Here is a 17624-nt window from a genome sequence, read left to right on the forward strand (position 1 = left end):
TCCCTTGTTTCTAACACCTACCTAGTTACAGGACATCAGGAATGTGAGCAGAGGACAGATGATGGGAGGAGGCCGCCCTTGTGAAATCTTTTTTTGATGAGTGGGAACAACAAAAATAGGGTTCTGGAAAGCCACTACAAGCCAAAAAAAAGTCCTCTGACACTGAACATCTCAAGAAGATGAAAACCGTCCTCCCATTTCCATTGTCCCTGGCCTGAGCTTTTGATCTGACGCAAGAAATGTGGTATTTGTCTGAAGTGGAGAAAGTTTATGCTGGCAAAAGGAGGAGGTGGGTTGAGTAAGCTGGGACTGAGCTCCAGGCACACAACGCTCGTGTCCCCGCGGAGGGCTGGGAGCGGAGCTGGATCCACAGCCAGGCTTCGAGCCCCGGCAGTGGAGCAGGAGCCAAACCCTGCCCTGGGAGCCTGGCGGGTCTGGGAGCCCTGGGGTGAGTCCTGCAGGCAGCAGCCTCTGGTGCTGGCCCTGGAGCCTGGGCCAGGGCAGGGTCATCCCCTGGTTCCTGAGCGTTCACACGGCTCCTGCGGCCGGCCCGGCTCCCGCACAGTGCTGGCAGCAGATGTGGCTCCGTTTCAGTCCTTTCCAGCCTCCTGACCCAGCTCAGCTGCATCTGAGCCCTGGGGTCTGGAGCCAGAGACAAACCCTCGTGCTGCTGGAACCTCTCTTGCTAGAGGCTCCAGTTCAGCACGGCCATTTAGGCTGATTTGAGTTTTTCCTTCCATTCATGCAGAAAGACAAAAGTTTGAGTGTTTTCCTGAGTTGAGGCCATCCTTCAACTCGGACTGCACAGTGCAAGGTGGGGAGGAAAGGGGGTTTTGTGTCCTGCAGGGATCTGCTGTCCTGGCACCACAAGCAGCAACCATTGTCCTCCTCTCTGCCTTCCCTGGTTGGCTGGCGAGTGACATCACCCACGGCGGCAGGGCATATTTCATTTATCTGGTGGCATGAGGATGTTTGCTGCCTCCACTTCTCATGGAGGCAGAACTTTTGTGTTGGAAGTGGTAACAGCAACACTGGTGGCCACTGCTTGCAATGAAGATTCCCAGTGAAAACCACACATTCTTCCCTTGGTGTTATCCCTCTCTCTACCTCAACCTTATTGAGGTAGACTAGAATTGACTAGAAAATACCAAGATTTTAGTCTTGAGATTTTAATACACTGCACATTTTGCTAATTTTCTTTCTGGCTGTGAGCCTCTGTGGTATCATTTTCCAGCAGTTTACTCAAAGGGCTCAAAACTTTCTTTTTTTTGTTTGATGAAAGTGGGAATTCTCCTTGAGTCCCCTGACTACAGCAATGGCAGCCTTAAGAAAAACAGAACGTGACAGAAAATGGATGAATGGCTCCAGTGCTATTGCAATAATGTGTAAAGAGCCCGTTTGTGCTCTGTGCTGTGTGAGCTGTGAGAGGACACTCCTTGTTGAAAGAGCCATGTGTAGTTTGAGATTTTTGAATGTGACTAAATCCCTTGTGCTTCTCCTTCTTTAGTTTGGCTCTGTGGATCTCACGGATGTGAGAGCTCTCTTCTTTCTGCTTTATTTCTTTTGGGCATTTCTTCAGTCCTAATCATAAAAACTAGAATTTCTCAGCAATTTCAAGTCTGGAGACTTCCTGACCTCTATCATTTCATGCCCAGGGAAAATAAACTTGTTACTATGGTTTTGAGCCTTAATGACTGCAAAGTATATATAGTCAATTTATAACAGCGCATACTGGATTATCCTGTGCATGCCTTTACAGCTTTTACAGCATTTATCAGCTGAGTGCTCATTTAAAACATGTTGTTTTAATGAAAAGGATACCGTTGCCACTGTTTTGTGTTGATTATGTGGTAACACATTTTTATTATCACCCATAAAAATGATTTGGAGCTGTTCCACTCCAGATGCGACCTTCAGCAGAGCCGTGCTCGCGCCGCCCGCGAGGGCCACGGGCCCCTGTGGTTTGCAGGGCCCTGACCATGGCTGCAGTGATTTAATATCCCTGTTCCCACAGCTCTGCAAAACACTGTCCAAGACAGCCCCTGTGTGCCCCTTCCTTGCAGCTGGAGCATCCCACCCCTGCCCTGGCTGCAGCCCCTCTAATTTGCCACCTCCAGGGTTAGTTCTGCCTCTCTGCCCAAGCACATTTTGGCAGCGTCCAGGTGTTTGCTAGGGAAGTAAAAGGATGATATAATAAATAATATAAAGTGATTCAGAAAAGGTCTTCAGCTCACACTCAAGTCCCATGGCAATGGGAGTTAAGCACAATTATGGTAAGGCACATGCTTAAGTGTTTGTTGAACTGATAACACATTTCCTGGAAAGTCTGACAAATAAATCATTGGGTAGGAGCACAGAGTGCAAAAGGCAGATGGAACTGATTCCTTCCTGCCTGGCATCAGGCAAACCTGGTGAAGGAAAGCATTGTGACCTTACTCCTTTTTGCTGTACTCAGAAAGCAGAACTGTGAATGTGTGAATAAAGATCCTTGCAATAAAGGAAGAATTTTGCTTGTTTGCAAGAGTAAGGTTCAGTTCCCTTGCACTTAACCCAGCTCCCAGTTTAATTAGTTTCTGATTCACCCCCATCAGGCCAGTACATTCTGCAGGAAGTTCATCATTTCTGGCGCTGCTGCAGTACTGGCTCTCACCAGGCCTTGCAATAAAGAAGTGATAAACCTTGTAATAATTGCAAGTTAAAAACAAACAAGCAGAGCCAAGTCACTCTCATTTATAATTGCAGTGTGACTTCATTATGTAAAGACAACACAGTGTGTAAAAGCTGAAACTTCTAGGGATTTAGTGGAAAGTTTGAGCCACGTTCCCTTTTATTTCCCTTATCCCTAAATCAGTATTGCTTAGGTGGTTTTCAAGCAGGAAAAGATGATGCTGTAACAAACCTCAGTGTTGCGTGCCTAGGAAAATGTTCCCATGTAGCCATGTTAGAGACCAACCCCAGTTTCATGGAGGCCACCAGTGGTCAGGGAGCACAGCCTGATGAACAGCCTGAATCATGTGGGGATAGTGGGGTCACTTTGCCAAGGAGTGAAGGTTGTAAATGGCCCAAACACCCCAGGGATGCCTGTTGGGATGTGGGTTTATTTGAAGGTTGTGTGTTTGCAAGGCCTAGAAACTGCTGTGAGTTTTGATAATATCCTGTTGCTTCTCAGCAGAGCTCTTTGAGGAAATAGCATGCTTTTTTTTTTTTTTTTAAATTTGCTTCAAAGTTAAAGCATTTGAACCCTTTAAAAGCTCCATCTTCTCCATCATCTTTAATTTGGTCGGTATTTGTGCTTTAACAACCGGTACTTGTTGTCAGTTTGCTACCCTGGGCCTGCAGGTACAGCCCTTCACCTCAGCCCAGCTCTCAGTAATTTCTCATCTTCTGACTCTGGGTTTGAACACCAGGGAAGTGCTGTGTCCCCAACACCAGCTTTGGTCCCTGGTTTCATGTTTCTCACCAGGGACACAATCCCACGTGAGGCTGAGCCCCTCTGGAGGCAGCGAAGTCCTCCCCAAGGAGGCTTGTGGGGACACACTCACAATTAACACAGCAGCTTCCTACGCTAATTGCTGCCGATTTCCAGAAACCAATAAAGCTTTAACACCAAAATTTTGTGGTCTGGGACCAGAGTTATTCCCAGCTCCTGCTGGCAAGGAGAGGAGTTTCAGGACCTCTTCAGGAATTGAGCCCGTGTATGAAACCATCCAGATCACAGATCACAGAATATTCTGATTTGGAGGGACCCACAAGGACCATCAAGTCCAACTCTTAATTGAAGGGCCCATTTAGGGACTGAACCCACAACTCTGGGGTTGTGAGGACCCTTCTCTAAGATCCAGCTGACCTTGTTTGTGTTCCCCACATTCCCCTGTGCAGATCCTGCTGCTCGAGGCTGCGGAGAGGAGCCCAGCCCTGGAGAACAACCTGCCCATCACCGGCACCACAGCCACGTGGTACGATGACCTGCTGCCAGACGCCTTTCCCCTGCTGAACCCCAGCACTGTCCTGAGGAAAACCATGGGATCTGCTGGTAAGCCTGGCCTGCTCTTCACCAAATCACCCATCCTACACGCACAATGCCTTTGGGGTAGCTGAAAAGGACCCTGGGTCTGCTCTATGCTTGAAGCTGCAGAGCAGAGGGGTTGGGAGGTCTCTGTCCTTCCTTGAGTTCAGCCAGAGCAGAGCAGGGATGTCCTTGGAAGGAAGCAGCAAAGCTCAGGAGCCAACCCATGAAGCTGCATTTTGCCAGCCGTGGTGGCCTGTGGGAGCCACAGTTTCTGTTGGCACAAACATCTGCTGGGAGCTGAATTTGGGTCTGTTCGAGTTCTGTTAACCCCAGTAGGCCCACTGGGCCTGCCCATGGACTTGTTTTAAGTCCAGAGGCTGTGGGTTTTGAGACCTGGGTGCACATCAAAACATTCCTGAGGAAACCCCAGAGAGCCATCTGGATCATGCTGGGACAGCTCCTGCTCACCTACTGAGCACCAAATGCAGTATTTCCCTGTCTGGGAGCAGTGCTGGGATAGAGGAAAGGGCTGCACAGGTCATTCTCGGTTTTATTGGGACAAAAAACTTTGCCATGAATAGCAGCATGAGTTGCAGTCTGCTTTGTATTTTCTAAATTTGCCATAAACACAATGGGCTGTTTTATGATCCCTCTTGTGGCATGAAAAAAAAATACACTCATAAGAAAGTCTCCCTCTCAGCCCATTTGGCCAGACAGATCCCCATGCATTGAATTTCCTTGACCTTGGCATCTTTATTCAAGATCCCTGCTCTCTGCTTCCAAAGCCCTGTCTGTCTGCTGCTTTGCTTGCTCCCAGAGCAATTCTTTATTCTTTAGGGCCTGCTTTGCTTTTTTCTTCTTCTTTTTTTTTTTTCTTTCCATTTTTTCGGCCCGAGCAGTTTATCATGGCAGCCCTTCCTGACTGCAGCAGACTTGGAGCGACCAACACAGTCCAGATGTCGTCCCTGTTTATGATTTGACATGATGCCACAACATGGAGGGAGGTTTGCTAACAGTATGATCTACAAAGTATTCTCAGAACCACAGCCACAGCTGCCAGGAACTGAATTAGAGCAGTTTCCCCCAGTGTCCATTATATGCTCCTTCTGCCTTTTCCATGTCATTTATTTTTGCTGTGGCAGTATCTCTGCACCTGCACTTCGCCGCACCAAAGTCAGCCCAGTGAAATGCTGGTGACTCTGGGCCTTCCACCCCAAGTCATCTCCCCGTGGAGGCTCCTTGCACATGGCCATGTCCTGCTGGGCACAGAGCAGTGGCTGCCTCTCCCCCAGGCTTTTGGCAGTGCTGCCAAGCAGAACAGCTTCCCTGTAGCACTTTGGTCAGGCTCAGCCCATGGTCCAGGGTCAGCACCTTCCACCCCTGCAGCAAAGCCAGGCAGTCACTGGTGGTCACGTCCTGAAAGCAGGTGGTGATGTTGATGCCTTGAAGTGGCTGCCTGAAAACAGAGGCTAGACAAGAATAAGAGAATAAAAGTAGGTATTTATTTGAAGGGCCTTCAAAGGCACACCCTGGGCAGTCCAAAGCCTCCACCCAAGATGGACCCTGGGTCATGGGTTCTTCACACTTTTATAGGTTTGGTCCATTTGCATGTCAGGGTTAATTCTCCAGTTATAACTTCAGTTAATGATGTAATTACCCCAAGTTTTCCCCTCCTCTCAAAGGCTTTAGTTTACACATTTTGGGGCCTGGGACAACAAGGTGTCCTTGAGTTCAGGCCTAGAGAGGGTTTGTTATGTCTAACCAGCATGAGAGAACAGTAACTAACAGGCTGTATGAAGTTTCAGAGTTACATACTGGATTTGAAAAATATAAAAGTTAAAACCTAAGGCATCAATGTCTGAGCTGTGTGTGAGCCTGTTGTGTCAGCCAGGTTCCAGGCTCTGTGTGTGCTCCCAGGTGTAGTCCTTGCTCACTGTTACCCTTTGGTTTTCTGGCCTTGATTTATTTAACCTGGTGTGGAATAATGACTGTGGCATAATAATGGAATCAGGAAGGCACTGGAGCGTTTCAAGCCAGGACAGTGTCTTTCAGCAATTAGAAATAATCAGTTCAGTTGCTTGTTGACACGTGGCTGCCTGCTGGAGCCTCTACCCAGCCTCTGTGGGCTTCAAATACTTGCTTTGCAAAGGAGCTGTGGGGATATTTCATGGATCTGGGTCCACATTTGGCGTCCTTCCCTCCCCACACCAGTCTGTGTCCACAATTCAAAGCCAGCCAAAAAAACTCAGCATGGATTTTGGTGGACTGAAGGGAGCTCCACACAATTTAGGGTGGAGGGGAACTGCCCATTCTGCATGATTTCAACACTGTGCCGTGACTTGTTGCTCAAAGCTGCCCCCAGGTTTCTCTTACAGAGATCTCAGGAAATCTTTCATCATGTGGGATATTGGAGTAGGTGGAAGTCAAACCTGAGTGTCCTGAGTGATTTGGGGCTGTGGAAAGCTAAGCCTCTGTCCCTCCCACCTCTTCCCCACAGCCTTTTGTGAAACATTCCCTACTTTGCCCTGCTTCTGGGTGTTCAGCCAAAATAAATCCCAGCCCTACCTTGCATGCCACCAAGCTGGATGGATCAAGGGCAGGATGCTGGGGCCTGACACAAAGGTGGGTGATAAGGACAGGATGCTGTGAGCTCTGGGAGTGTTTCTGGATGACCCTGTAGCTCTGGGTTGGCTGATGCCTCTCCAGGCTGAGGTCCAGGAAAACTTGCTACTGTTCATGAGGGTAGTTATTTCTTCTGTGAGTGACAGGGCTGAGAATAGACAATCATTTAAAAGCACTCAGTGCTGTTGAGACAGCTGCACCACTGGCCTTTCTGATCAGCTTTTAATCAACAGAATACATTTTTCTGAGTATTAAGAAAATATATATAGTCTGGCTGAGCCAGTTGGCAGCAAGAGACCTAATTTTTCATATCTCTCTTTTTTTCTCCTATTCTTTTCTTTTTTTTTTTTTTTATTTATTTTTTTTTTTTTAATTTTTACCCTGCCCTTCTTAAACAGAGCCTAAAGGACCCAGAGGTGCAGAGGAGCAGCTGATACCACAGGGTAAGTTCATAGTTTCTGCTGTTTCTCTTTCAAAGCACAAAATGTTGTTATGCCCAGTCCTGTACTTAAGCCCCAAAAAGCAGGAGGGTCCTATGGCCAGGAACTCTTTGGAGTCTCACAGATGAAGAGGCTGGATGTGTTCTTTGGGCTTTATCTGATTGTGGGCTGCTTTGGTTGGAGAGGCCAAACACCAGTTTTATCATCTCTGAGACATTAATTCCCACACAAGGGTGGACAGCACTGTCTGATGGAGAGGCAGATCATGGAAGCACATGTGGCCAGAGCCAGCAGGGCATGTCCTGAGTGATGGGAGAAAACTCTTCTCTAGCTGGTATTACCTGCCAGGGACATCAGGGGCCTCTGGGGTGCTCGGGGCATCACTTTCCTAAGCTCCATACAAACAGGGCAGCCCCACTTCTGTGCAGGAAAACCCCTGGGGAAGAAGGGGAGCAGATGGTGTGTTGCAGGTTAATGACAGAGCCAGGAAGAAAATCCAGGTCTCTGCACATCTGATTTGGTTTCCAGCAGTAGATTACTCACCCTCTGCCTTTTAAAAATATTTTTCCTGTTGTCTTTTGCTTCATATATTTTGGAGGATAGACGCTCACCATGGGCTTCAGCTCTCTGGAAGCATTGCCACTGCAGCAGAGCTGATTTATACCAGCTGAAGATTTGGTCTCCCCCGTTTTCCCTGAATCCTTCCCTCTTTCTTCTCCCTTTTGCACTTGTCTCTTTTAAGCTGGTAACTCCATTTGTCACCAGTATGAGCACTAGCCTGACACATTACCCAGTGCTGCTTCTCCCAGCCTTTCCTTCAGCGCTTCACCCCCCAGGGAAGGAAGTGCCAGTTTCTCTAAAGCTCTGCTGCAACAGTGTGATTGAGGATGCTGCAGGAAATGATTGCTCCTGGTCTGCAGGACTTCATGGGATTGAGTTACAAGGTTGGAGTGAAGGATTGAGGGTGATTTACACAAGTGAGGGAACGTTCTGATCCACACTCAGCAGCACAGCGTGTCCTGCTTGCAAAACAGTTTCTGCTGTTCTCCCCTCTGTGCTGGAAAGAATTTGCTGCAGTGAAGTTTCAGGTGTGCTGGGGTTTTTTTTTAGGGCTAGAAGCTGTTTCCAGTGCTGTGAACAAATGCTCTTGCTTTCCTAAAAGGGCTTCTGATCACTTGTTTGGGCTTCCCAGGACAGCATCCCCTGCCAGGGGAGATCCATTAAAGGAGCACTTCTATCCATAGAAAAGACTGCAGTTTGTGTCCTGTGGATAAGGAAGCTGATCCAAATTAAAACCTGACCTTAATTCCTTCTTCAATACTCAAATCAGATCTTTATTGATGACTGAATGTAACAGAAGTACAGGCACACACTCCCACTCAAAGCCAGTGAGAAATGTCATTTCTCCAGTCTGCCCAGTTCATCATGGATTGAAGGTGGAGAGATTTCATTTTTTTGTAAGAAAAACCAATTTGGATATCTCTCCAAAATGGAAAAAGAAGAGAGGAAGGGGAATCTTTCCAGGGGGTCTGATATTGGGGGATTATTGCTTTGTTCTGAGAAATGAGGAGAGTTTGGATGAATGTCTGGGGTGACGAGGTTCTGTACCCCAGGTGGGCTATCCCACATCTAGAGTGGGAACTGGATCCAGATTTGATTCTATAGCCCTGTTCCCTGGTACCAGCTGTGAAGGTGTCATCCAGCTTCTTTCCTTTTCTCCTTCTCTCCCTCCATTCCCACCCATGCTCCCCACCCCCACCTGCAGCACATTCTCCTGCCACCCTGTCTGTGCACTGCTGCATTTCTCCCCCTCTGCATCACTGAGTCTCTCCTCTGGTTTCAAGGTTGCTGAAGTCTTTCTGACCTCAGCAGTGTCCTAACTTCCAGCTAATTTCCTTTCTGAACATTTTCAGGGATTCCAGGACAGGTTGGTCCCCCAGGCCCGGTTGGACCAACTGGGCTTCCAGGACCACCAGGGCCAAAAGGAGAGAAGGGACAACCTGGTGAGAGGGGCCCAGCCGGGCCACCAGGTGAGTCCTGGAGATGGGCAGTGCTGCTGTGACAGGAGATGTTTCACTTCACACAAACTGTCTGTGACAGCAGCTCAGAAAAGGCCAGACACACAAGATTTGAGCATCTTCGATTGGTATCAAATCCATTCCAACGAGTCCTGTGGGAGCTGGAATCAGCCAGGAGCTCCCAGGGCAGGCAACCACCTGCATGAGCAATGACAGACCCTGGGATTTCCTGTGGAGCTGGAGAGAGCCTGTCCCAGAAAGCTGCAGAGCAGGATCACGTTTCCCCATCCTGCTCAGGAGCTGTAAGAAAGAGCCTGTGACCTGTCAGCCTTTGGAGCAGAGCGTTCCCTGTTTAACCCTCTCACTGGGTGCCTGTTTTAACTCCCTTTTTTCTGCACCATTTGTGTCAAGCTGTCAGATGCCAGGATGTCAAACTAATGATGCTTTTGTATGTTAAGGGAAAAGGTTAGGAGGCCGTTCTTTCAGAGAACACTCCATTCCTGAGCTAGGAGTCTTTCTTCATCCCCAAAACATTCCTGAATGTTTTGATGAGGGTGATACTGCACAATAGGTGCCAGACCTCAGGCTCTGTGCTCTCCATGTCTAAAAGGCTGTGCCTTGTGAGTCTGAGCTCGGGAAAGATTTAAAACTTGGAGCGTGCCTTAAATGTGAGAGCAGCCCTGAACACTTTTTGGCACTTTCTGGCAAGCTGTCAGTGGCCAAAGTCTGGCCAAGGACGTGTCTGCCTTTTTTGGTTTGCAGTAAGAGCCTTCCAGCCCCACAGGATGCGGATCCGTTTGCTCCTGGACTGGCTCTGCTTCCATTGTGCTTCCCGAGCTCTGCTGGCAGGGAGGTGACACAGGTGTACCTGCAGGGGAAGAGAAGGATTTGATTTCACACTTTGCTGCCTGTAGTTTCTCACTCAGCCTCAGGGAGAGGGGAGATTTCACTCTTTCAGGAATTGGGTTGCTCAAAGGCAACACCTCTGAGCCAAGTCAAGCTCTCTGCTTTGCAGAGGAAGATGCTAAACAAAAAAAAGGAAAATTGGGAAGCTGTTTCTGTTTTCCCCACCCCTCTAATTCCCACAGCTGCACTTCAGGACAGAAATCCTTTGTCTTCTTGCTGTCTTTTTACATTATAGCATCATTAGCACGTCCCCAAAGGTACTAACACATCCTCTCCTGCTTCTGCACAGGGATGTTGGGACCTCAAGGACCAAGAGGACTTCCAGGAGAAACCGGGATCCCAGGTCCCCCAGGTCCTCCAGGGCCACCAGCCACGCCAAGCCTCCCTCTTACCTTCCAGCAAGGGGTTCTCTACTCACTCCAGCCCACAGCTGAAAAAGAAAGTAAGTTCCCTCCTCAGTTCCCATGTTTTCCTGTGGCATCAGCAGAGTGGGCAGGCATGGAGCAGCTCAGCTATGCTCCCACCTCCTTGCCAGGCTCTGCCAGGGCCCCAGGAGCAGCTGGACAATCTGTCTCCACTGTGTGGGTCTCTTGGAAATTCCTGTTCAAGATAAAACATCTTGGAAGCTGGAGGGGTTCACCTCTCCCAAATGAAGAACTGAGTCACTGCTCTCCTAAAACCAACAGTGAGAGCAGGGTTTGGGGGATTTTGTTTCCTGTGCCTGTTTTTTTTAGGTTCATCACAGCTTTGGGGAGGCAACTCAGTGTACTGTAAGCTTCCAACAGGAGTGGCTGCTGGGAAGAGGGTCTCTAGTGAAATGACAGAGCTCAGGTAGCATCACCTGAGAGACAAGGGACAGAGGAATCCAGAGTGGCAGATTAGGTACTGGTGCACCAAAGCTGCGGGGTCAGAGCCCTCTTGGTGTCACTGTTGTGGTGTTGGAGTGTCAGGGTTGCTCAGGAACCACTAAGGACCAAAGATTTGCAGCTCTGGAATTATAACAAGACATCTGTTAAATATGTCTCTTTTGCTGCCCCTGCAGATGCATCTTCCACCTGTGTTTCTGGTGCATCCACATTATCCCACATCCACACAAAACAGAATTATGGACTGGAAAGTCCAGACTGACACCGTGATTTTTCCCTTCCCTGTAACTGGGGTAGGGCCAGGGTTTCTTTGCCTATGCTGTTTTAAAAAATTTGTTTATTTGATTTGTGCTGTGCAGGGCAAGAAAAGTCTTTCTAGGAAAGGCACCTCCTGCACTTGGATTGGAATGCTCTCAGATTTGGGCTTGATTCTCCTGGACCAGCCCTGTGTAGCTGGCATGTGATAATGAGGAAGCAGAGCTCAGCTGTGCCTCCCCTTGGTCTGTAAACTCCTGGAGTCCCAGCTCTGTCAGGTCTCCCTTCCACACTCTCCCAGACTTCAGCTGTGCCTCTTCCCCAGCTCTGCTGCTCCTCTCCAGCTTCAAAGCTCAGCTGTCTTAGTTACAGCCAAGGATTACTGTCTCCCCATGTCTGACAGTTATCTCAAGCTCTCTCTTCCCTTCCCTTCCCTTCCCTTCCCTTCCCTTCCCTTCCCTTCCCTTCCCTTCCCTTCCCTTCCCTTCCCTTCCCTTCCCTTCCCTTCCCCCACTCTGCTCTCCAGACTCCTTTTCCCATAAGTGAACAGATGTATTTTTAATTTAGGGAGAATTTTAACAGCTCAGTTTCATAGTCAGTTACTTAGAGTGTATGGGCAGGACAAATAATTGAGGTTCAATACTAAGATTTTCACAAAACACACATCAACATGCTGCATTCGTCAGCCTTAGAACAAGGAAGTTTTGCACTACAGCCACCTCACTCCTCTCAGGGCCACACCAAATGGGGCCATTCTGCCTTTTATTCCAATGATCCTGAAGGATGGTTTGGGTGCTGCTGCTGCCCCCTCCCTCAAACCACCCTTTGAATTAAACTTTCTTGTGAAGTAGTGGATAAATTAAAAAGTGAATAAAGGCTTTGATTGCACGGCCTTCCCAGCTGATGTGTGAGAAGGGTGAACTCGGTATTGTCCCAAAATGGGAAGAGGATAAATGGGTGTATAATTAATTCTGTTATCTCTGCCAGCACTGGGAAGCCATGTGGACTTGAGAACAGAGAGGAGAAGGTGCCTGTTCCATTTCCATCCTTGGGCACCCCATGGCATTCCTCCCTCCATGCCTGTGGATTTCTTGGTTTGCAGAAGAAGTAGCCCAAAACTTTATGACAATTTTTTTTTATACAAATCCAACTGCAAGTACAAGTTATCTATGTGGCCATAACAATGCTCTGGCAATATCAAGTCTATTTTCTTACTATTTTGTCTCTGATTTTGGCTGATTTTGGCAAAATCTGGCTGATTTTGCCTCCTCCAGACTGGTGGAAAGCTGATCGTCTACCACCAGTAAAACTTAGCCTTGTAAATTTGGTTTAGATTTAAAAAAATGTATTTACTTATTTTGAAAGGAGCACATCTGAAAACTATAAACACAAGATTCCAGCTGCTGACAGCAGAGGGAAGCATATTCCTGGTAATGGAAATGAGATGTGAGAGCTGTATCAGGTTATTGTTATTTTACAGAGTTTGGTTCTGCCTGAACATGGTTAATGCCTGTGCCTTTATTAATTGCAACAAGTTCCTGTTGGCAATATTTATCCACAGGCAGAAGCCAAAAATGGGGAGACAAATATTTTCTCACAGTTTCCCTGTGCTGTGGAAAAAGAAATGGTCCCATTTTTCTCCCTCCAGATCAGGTAGCAGAAAAAAATTAAGACACGATTACTTCATTTCCATCCTGTCTCAACAAATCAAGGCTATAATGGGGGAATTTATCCCTCAGTCTGAAACCCTAGCCCTTGGCCAGAAGCTGAGCTGCTGTTCCCCACTGCTGGGGCTGCTGCTACTGGGATCTCTCACTTTCCCTGCCATGTAAAAATGAGTGATCGGGTACGTGGTCTAGAGCCAGCTCAGACCTATTGCTTGTGCTAACACTGACGATTTCTGGGGAAAAGCTGGAGAAAAGAATGCAACTCTCACCCCTGAGGGCTGTTTTCTTACATCTTGAAGATTTTCAAAGGACACATGGAAATAAAATCAACCTGTTTTCACAGAATCATCACTGTTGGGAAAGACCTCCAAGATCAAGTCCAGGCATCAACCCAGCACCACTGAACCATGTCCTCAAGTGCCACAGCCACGCATTTTTTAACACTTCCAGGGATGGTGCCTTCACCACTCCCCTGGGCAGCCTGAGGGGAGAGAAGGGGAAACTGAGGCAGAGTGGGCTGATTGTGTGCCCAGCACATCAGTGGAGATAAGGGACAGGGATTTGTGAAGCAGCATCCCAGTGCCTGCTGCCAGCAAGGCCCTTCCTGAGGAAGGAGAGCAGAGCAGAGGAAGTGAAGGGGAAGGAGAGGAGGAAGGATATTGAGAAGGGAAGGGATTTGAGGAAACTAGCTGCTTTCAAGTGTGCCCTGAGCTGCCTTTGCTGCTCTGGCTGGGCAGCTTTCACCATGTCCTTCAGGGCATTTCTGTGCTGTTTCAGGATGGCTCTGTCCCCTTCCAGAGAACATAGCTGCTCCTACCTGACCAGGTCACACTGGTTTCACTCTTCCTCTTGGCTTGGCTGGAGCAAATTCTATACCAAGGTCTTCTCAAATGAAGCAAACAATTGTCTGCTGCTTTGGGGTATCCAGAAGCACTGAAACAGAATCCAGCTCTTGAGCCCAGCAGGGCCTGGGTCAGTGCAGGAGGTGGCTGAGAAGGGAAGATTCCTGCTCCCCTTTGATGCTATTTTGTGGCTGTTCTAACAGTCTCCAGCTGCAGAGAGCCCCAGAATGTCCCCCTGTTTATAAGGAGAAGGGAGTTTATAAAGATACAAGTTATTCTTGCTGCTTTATGAGAATATGGACGCAGCCCCTTAAAAAAATGTGAGGGTTGTGTTTTAACACACTTCAGTCCCATTTCATTCACAGACTGCTTCGTTCAGAGCTGATCCTGGAAGGAAACTGGGTCTGAGTGAGTTCTGCCTGGCCAGACAGCTGAGGAAGGAACGTGCCACAGTCCTGTGCTGCCCAGGCCATCCAGGAGCTGCTGAGCCCAAGGGTTGTTGATCAGAGCTCTCTTCTGTGTCAGAATCATGGAATCACCTTTCATAAATAACGTTGAGTCAAGTGTCAGGATGGGTGGATTTGTGGGAGTAACTCTGTCATCGTAATAATGTACCATTTAGCTGGAATGTTTTGTAACCCAAGTCTTTATCCCCAGCTTACCTCCAGGAGAAATTAAACCCTGGCTGTTTGCAGTCCATCCTCTGCCCCTCTCAGTGGATGTGCAGTTGATTTTGTTGATCATTTTAAAAACAAAAGGCTCTGCAACTGTTAATGCCTTCACTGCTGTTTGATGCTCATTTCCCAATTTCATCTTACTCCCAAGCCGTGATGGATTTTGACATGGTCAAATAAAACTCAAATTAATTGGATTACACACTTCACTGAGGTACCTTTCCTCCTGAACATGAAAAGAGTCTCAGTTGTTTTGTTTCAGGGCTGTGAGGAGGGGAAGATAAATGGGTTTAGAAACAGTAGTCAAATAAATACCTGCTGCATTCAGGCTTTAGGCACAAAATTTGGTTCTTAGATGGGTCTGGGCTGGATCTTGTGCTGTCCTGCTGCCAGGAGGGCATTGCAGAGATGTCCTGTCATCCTTGGCAGTCAAAGCCAGTTTTCCCTGGGAGCTGCTTTCAAACAGCAGGCTTGGAGGTCCTCTCTATCATTGTCAAAGCTCCAGAAGCTGGAAAGGCTTTGCAGTGTGTCTGCTTAAATTTCTGGAGAGTTCCCCTTCTGACCTTTGGGCTGGACTCTGCAGAGTAAGCAAACACCCTTCTGACCTTCCTGGTGTCACTTGACATTTGCAGGGAGACATTCCCAGCCTTTTACTGCACAGGGTTCCCCTGAATTTTACTGTGATGAGTTACAGGGATGGGTGGAAGGAAACATGAGTAAGCTTGAGGTCATGGGCAGGAGGAGATGGATGTTATTCCTGCTGTGGAAAATGTGGGCTTTTCAGAGGGTTTGCCATCGTGGTGACCAGGAGCCAACATCTTCATCCAGGTTAAACAGGAGCTAGGTTGTTGGTCCTACAGCAAAGGGTCAGGACAGTGGACTCCAAGTCTCAGTAGCACCGGGATGTGGGGTTCCCTTGCTTGTTTTGCGGCCTTGTTGTCTTGGTTGTCCATTGAATTTTTGCCCCAGGTTTCCACAAGTGTCCAAAAGTGTTGTGGGGTGCTCAGATGGAAGGCACTGCCATTCAGGTACCTCTCCAGATTACTGGTGTGCCATGGTACAAGTCCACTGGGAACAGGGTTGTTGAACATGGTTTTGGCATCGCAGTAAATACTGGGGGTTGCTTTTTTATTTATAGTTGTGGGTTTTCTATTCAGCTACCAACTGCATAGAAACCTATTGGTTCAAGGCTGAGGACAGCTACAGGCTGCTGGGTTTTATTCCTGACTGGAGAGAACTGAGAAAGATGTGCAAAAGCACAAAACTCCTCCAGTTCCTGCTCCTGGCTTTCCCTTCCCTGCTCTACTCCCGCTTCCATCCATTTCCCAGAACTCAGTGAACCTGCCCAGTTGAACACCTAAAATAATCCTAAATGGCAGGAAAGTTTCCTGAGCACATAGAGGGGGCAAAGCACACCCAGCCCTGAGCTTTCCTGCATCCTTACCTCAGGGCATCTCCCACCAGCACCTGCCTGGGTGAGCTGGCTGGGCTGGGGGGATGTGCTGCCAGGGGGGCTCAGCAGGTCCCTGGTGCCAGGCAGGAGGGAGCCCCAGGTCCCTGCTTCCTTTGCCAGGCAGCCACGAGCCAGGTGTGTCTCAGGGATGCCAAATTCTAAATCAGTTATTCAAAGGTGGGATTCTACAGGTGTGTAAAACACCAAGGTTTCGAGAGAAAGGACAGCTTGTCTGCGGTTCTCAGGGGTGGGATGAGCAGCTCTGCAGGACGAGGGGACACAGCCCTCTGAGAGCAAAAGGCAAGTGCTCCAAGAGCCCCAATTTAGCATCCTGCAGCGCTGCGGCCCTTGGCCACCAACGGGCGCCAGAGGATTTTGGAGCAAGATCCCGGCCGGGCTCGCCACTAACTCTGCTCTGTGCCGCAGATGGCGAACCCCAGCTGGCCTCCACCGTCATCGACACCATCATGGCTGGACTGCCCGGACCGCGGGGAGCCCCGGGGCCCGTGGGGCCACCAGGTGACACACAGGGCTGGGCTGCAGGGCTGGGAGCGGGGCGAGGATGAGCAAAGACTTCCTGATGGAGAGTGCATGGTCAGTGGGTGCCTGCAGGGAAGGGAAGTGGTCCTTACTGGAAGGGAAGCAGTGGGAAGGGTGGCAAGATGTAACCGGGTTTTTTATCTGTGGCTGCTTATGGTGGCTGATTGTTTTACCTTTGGCAGGACACATCTTGAGAAAGGGGCTGATGAAAAGCTGTCCTTAAGAATGGGTTGTCCAGTGATTCCTTTCCAAGAGCAGGGTTGTTCTCACCCTGCTGCAATCCTGTCCTGTCACTGCAGAGCTCCACAAAGCAGGGTCTGGCCAGATGCTCCGTGAGGTGTATGAAGACTTTGGAGCCAGTTTGAGCTATTCCAGATTCTCAGCAGTATAACTGAAATCAGAATCTGAGATGAAAATTCACTGGCAAGCCTGCTTTCTCTCTGTGCTGATGGGTGGCTTAAATGATAATATTCCTGCAAACGTCAGCACTTCCCTGTATGATGCATATTTAGGAGTGAACTCCCATTAGTTGCAGAAAAGGCTTCTCCTTTCATTATGAGGGCCTTTCATTTATCCTTCAATTCCTTTATTCTTTGACTTAAGCATTTGTATGGTGCATTAATGATTGAGGCTGATTCAGCTGTACTTTGTGTATAATGTCCACATTGTTTCATCTCAGGGGTTGTGACAAGTAAAGCAGAGAGGAGTATTGCTAAGTTCAGGCTAAGCAAATATCCTGTCTCCCATCTGCAGGTATAATTTAACAGCTACTGTTGAGATATAATTATTTTTTCAAAAGCAATGGATCTGTTAAGTGACTGTGTGAGACAAGTTGACCTGTTTAGATGGTGTTTAACTCATCCTGGAAGCAGCTCTCCTGTGGTACAGAGTTTAAATTACTTTATTGCCACTGGAGTGAGTGAAGACCAAGAGAGAGCTTTTCTTTGCCCCACTTAGCCTCTCCCCTGGCTCTGGCCAAACTCCATCTCCCTCATCATCAGCTTTGTGACACCCCAGAGACACCAACTGCAGCAGCCTTGGGGCTTCCCTTGCCACCTGAGGTTGTTTCAGGACCAGCATCTGCAGTATCTCACTCTCGTGTAGCTGTTCCATGGATCCAGTTTAAGTTTTCACAACAGTTGCATTTTAAGGAATGGAAATGCAGGATGTTACTGACATCCTTCTTTCCTATTTTCACCATTTTTTTTCCTCTCAGAGCTCTAACATCTCCCCTAGGGCATAGGGATGTATTCTGTCAGGATGTGGGTGTCCAGTAATCCGGTGTTTGATGAAGGGTTCTCACAGTCCTGGGATCCATGAAGGGTTCTCACT

At 48.4% G+C, this 17624-nt stretch overlaps 1 protein-coding gene across 7 annotated transcripts in view; it reads left to right on the forward strand.

The window, feature by feature from the left end:
- COL26A1 (collagen type XXVI alpha 1 chain) overlaps positions 1–17624 on the forward strand; it is a 168473-nt gene that overhangs the window by 134548 nt on the left and 16301 nt on the right. For all 7 annotated transcript variants that reach the window (XM_042025972.1, XM_042025978.1, XM_042025973.1 and 4 more), the window contains 5 exons: positions 3880–4033; positions 7030–7074; positions 8985–9101; positions 10285–10437; positions 16179–16271. In XM_042025972.1, the coding sequence (XP_041881906.1) occupies positions 3880–4033; positions 7030–7074; positions 8985–9101; positions 10285–10437; positions 16179–16271 (562 nt within the window). The remainder of the gene's footprint in view (positions 1–3879; positions 4034–7029; positions 7075–8984; positions 9102–10284; positions 10438–16178; positions 16272–17624) is intronic.

Source organism: Corvus kubaryi, unplaced genomic scaffold (genome assembly GCF_017639235.1).
Source record: "Corvus kubaryi isolate FWS band 111438036 unplaced genomic scaffold, C.kubaryi_AGA036_p1.0 37284, whole genome shotgun sequence".
NCBI classification, from domain to species: domain Eukaryota; kingdom Metazoa; phylum Chordata; class Aves; order Passeriformes; family Corvidae; genus Corvus; species Corvus kubaryi.